Here is a 1,413-nt window from a genome sequence, read left to right on the forward strand (position 1 = left end):
CATGCATTTTTGCCACTGCTTTTGTTGCAGCTTTTTTTTTTTTTTTAACATTCTCCTTGCCTCCAGTTATAAAGATGACAAGGTAGAGTTGCACCTTACAGATTAACTGAATCAGAGCTGCAGGAGCTTTTGTCAGCAACAGTTCACTGGGTTAGCTACCTACCCCTCTTCAATTATACAGGTAGATTTCCTTGACTGCAAAGTTAATTTAAATCAGAAAATATGTATGAAGAGGGAGATGCCAGGTAAAAACCCAACTGATCTATGGAAATCAATTGTTTTTACATCCACAAAAGGATGCAGGCACTGTGACGTTGAACATCTAGGCTCCCTACACAAGAAGTGTCGTTAAATGCTTCAGAATGGGATTCACACAACATTTAGGTGAGAAATACATATTCATTTTCGCAAATCCTACTAGCCACCTATCTACATCTTTAAGTGCCTGAACACTTCTGGGGCATACTACCAACAAGACTTTATTCGTAATTATTTTAAAACTTCCTGTATTTCTCTTATAACCCGCACAGTGCTTTTCTGGCTTCAGAGGAATACAGTTTGAGAAGTGCAAGTAAGAGAGAAATGTGCAAACAATAATCAGTGAAAAAGTACATGTTCATATGGGTTCCAGGCAAATTTGACATTAACTTTATCTATTCCTATCACTCTATGTAAATCCAAAATGATAATATGACTAAAGGATCTCTTGAGGTCCTTTCCAGACTTACTTCTCTATGATTACTATAACAGGGGAAGAGCAAATTCCTCCAATAGTTTGTGTTGCCCAACTCTCATAAATTTGCCAAAACAGCATAAAACAGATGGATAGAATGTCACAGTGGTCCTAAAGATCTTACCACACTGTATTTTCTGCACTTCCAAGCTTTCCATTTTATGTTGTGTTCTCGTTCTGACCCTACAACTAGAAAAGTGATTTTCTTAACATTTCTGGTCAGCAATGTTCACAACACACTCACGGAGCGCAGACTGAAAACACACCGTGCCGGTTTTCATAAAATACACCTCTTCTGGCTGATTTGATGCTATTTGCAAATCTAATTTAATTTCAAACTACATTCAGTTGCTGCCTGTGTTAAGGGCAGAGGGTTGGACTTGATGATCTGTTCAGGCCCCTTCTGACCGTAGAAACTATTAAGTTAATGTGTGCTCAAGATTTGCTGTGGAAATATAATGCTTGTTGCAGCACATGGGCACGGTACCCGGCCTCCATGGGAAGTTACTAGACGTGCACCTCCTGGGCTGCCACCTGGGAAGAAATCCCACTTGATCTGCACCACAAAATGCAACCCACAGTTGCTGTCCTGGACCAGAGGGACAGATGTCCAGCTTCTGCTTCCTCTGTGCAAACTCCCCCTCCCCCACAAAGTGTACTTCCTACCTACAGGGACTTTT

The 1,413-nt window shown here is 40.7% G+C and overlaps 1 protein-coding gene across 8 annotated transcripts in view; it reads right to left on the reverse strand.

Annotated features, from left to right (window-relative positions):
• The window catches only part of TERB1 (telomere repeat binding bouquet formation protein 1), a 30,268-nt gene extending 29,002 nt beyond the window's left edge, over nt 1-1,266 (reverse strand). For all 8 annotated transcript variants that reach the window (XM_019505543.1, XM_019505549.1, XM_019505544.1 and 5 more), the window contains exon 1: nt 858-1,266. In XM_019505543.1, the coding sequence (XP_019361088.1) occupies nt 858-891 (34 nt within the window). In that variant the 5' untranslated portion in view covers nt 892-1,266. The remainder of the gene's footprint in view (nt 1-857) is intronic.
• Between the last annotated feature and the right edge of the window lie 147 nt (nt 1,267-1,413).

Source organism: Gavialis gangeticus, unplaced genomic scaffold, assembly GCF_001723915.1.
Source record: "Gavialis gangeticus isolate Ggan-Ray unplaced genomic scaffold, GavGan_comp1, whole genome shotgun sequence".
Classification (NCBI taxonomy): Eukaryota; Metazoa; Chordata; order Crocodylia; family Gavialidae; genus Gavialis; species Gavialis gangeticus.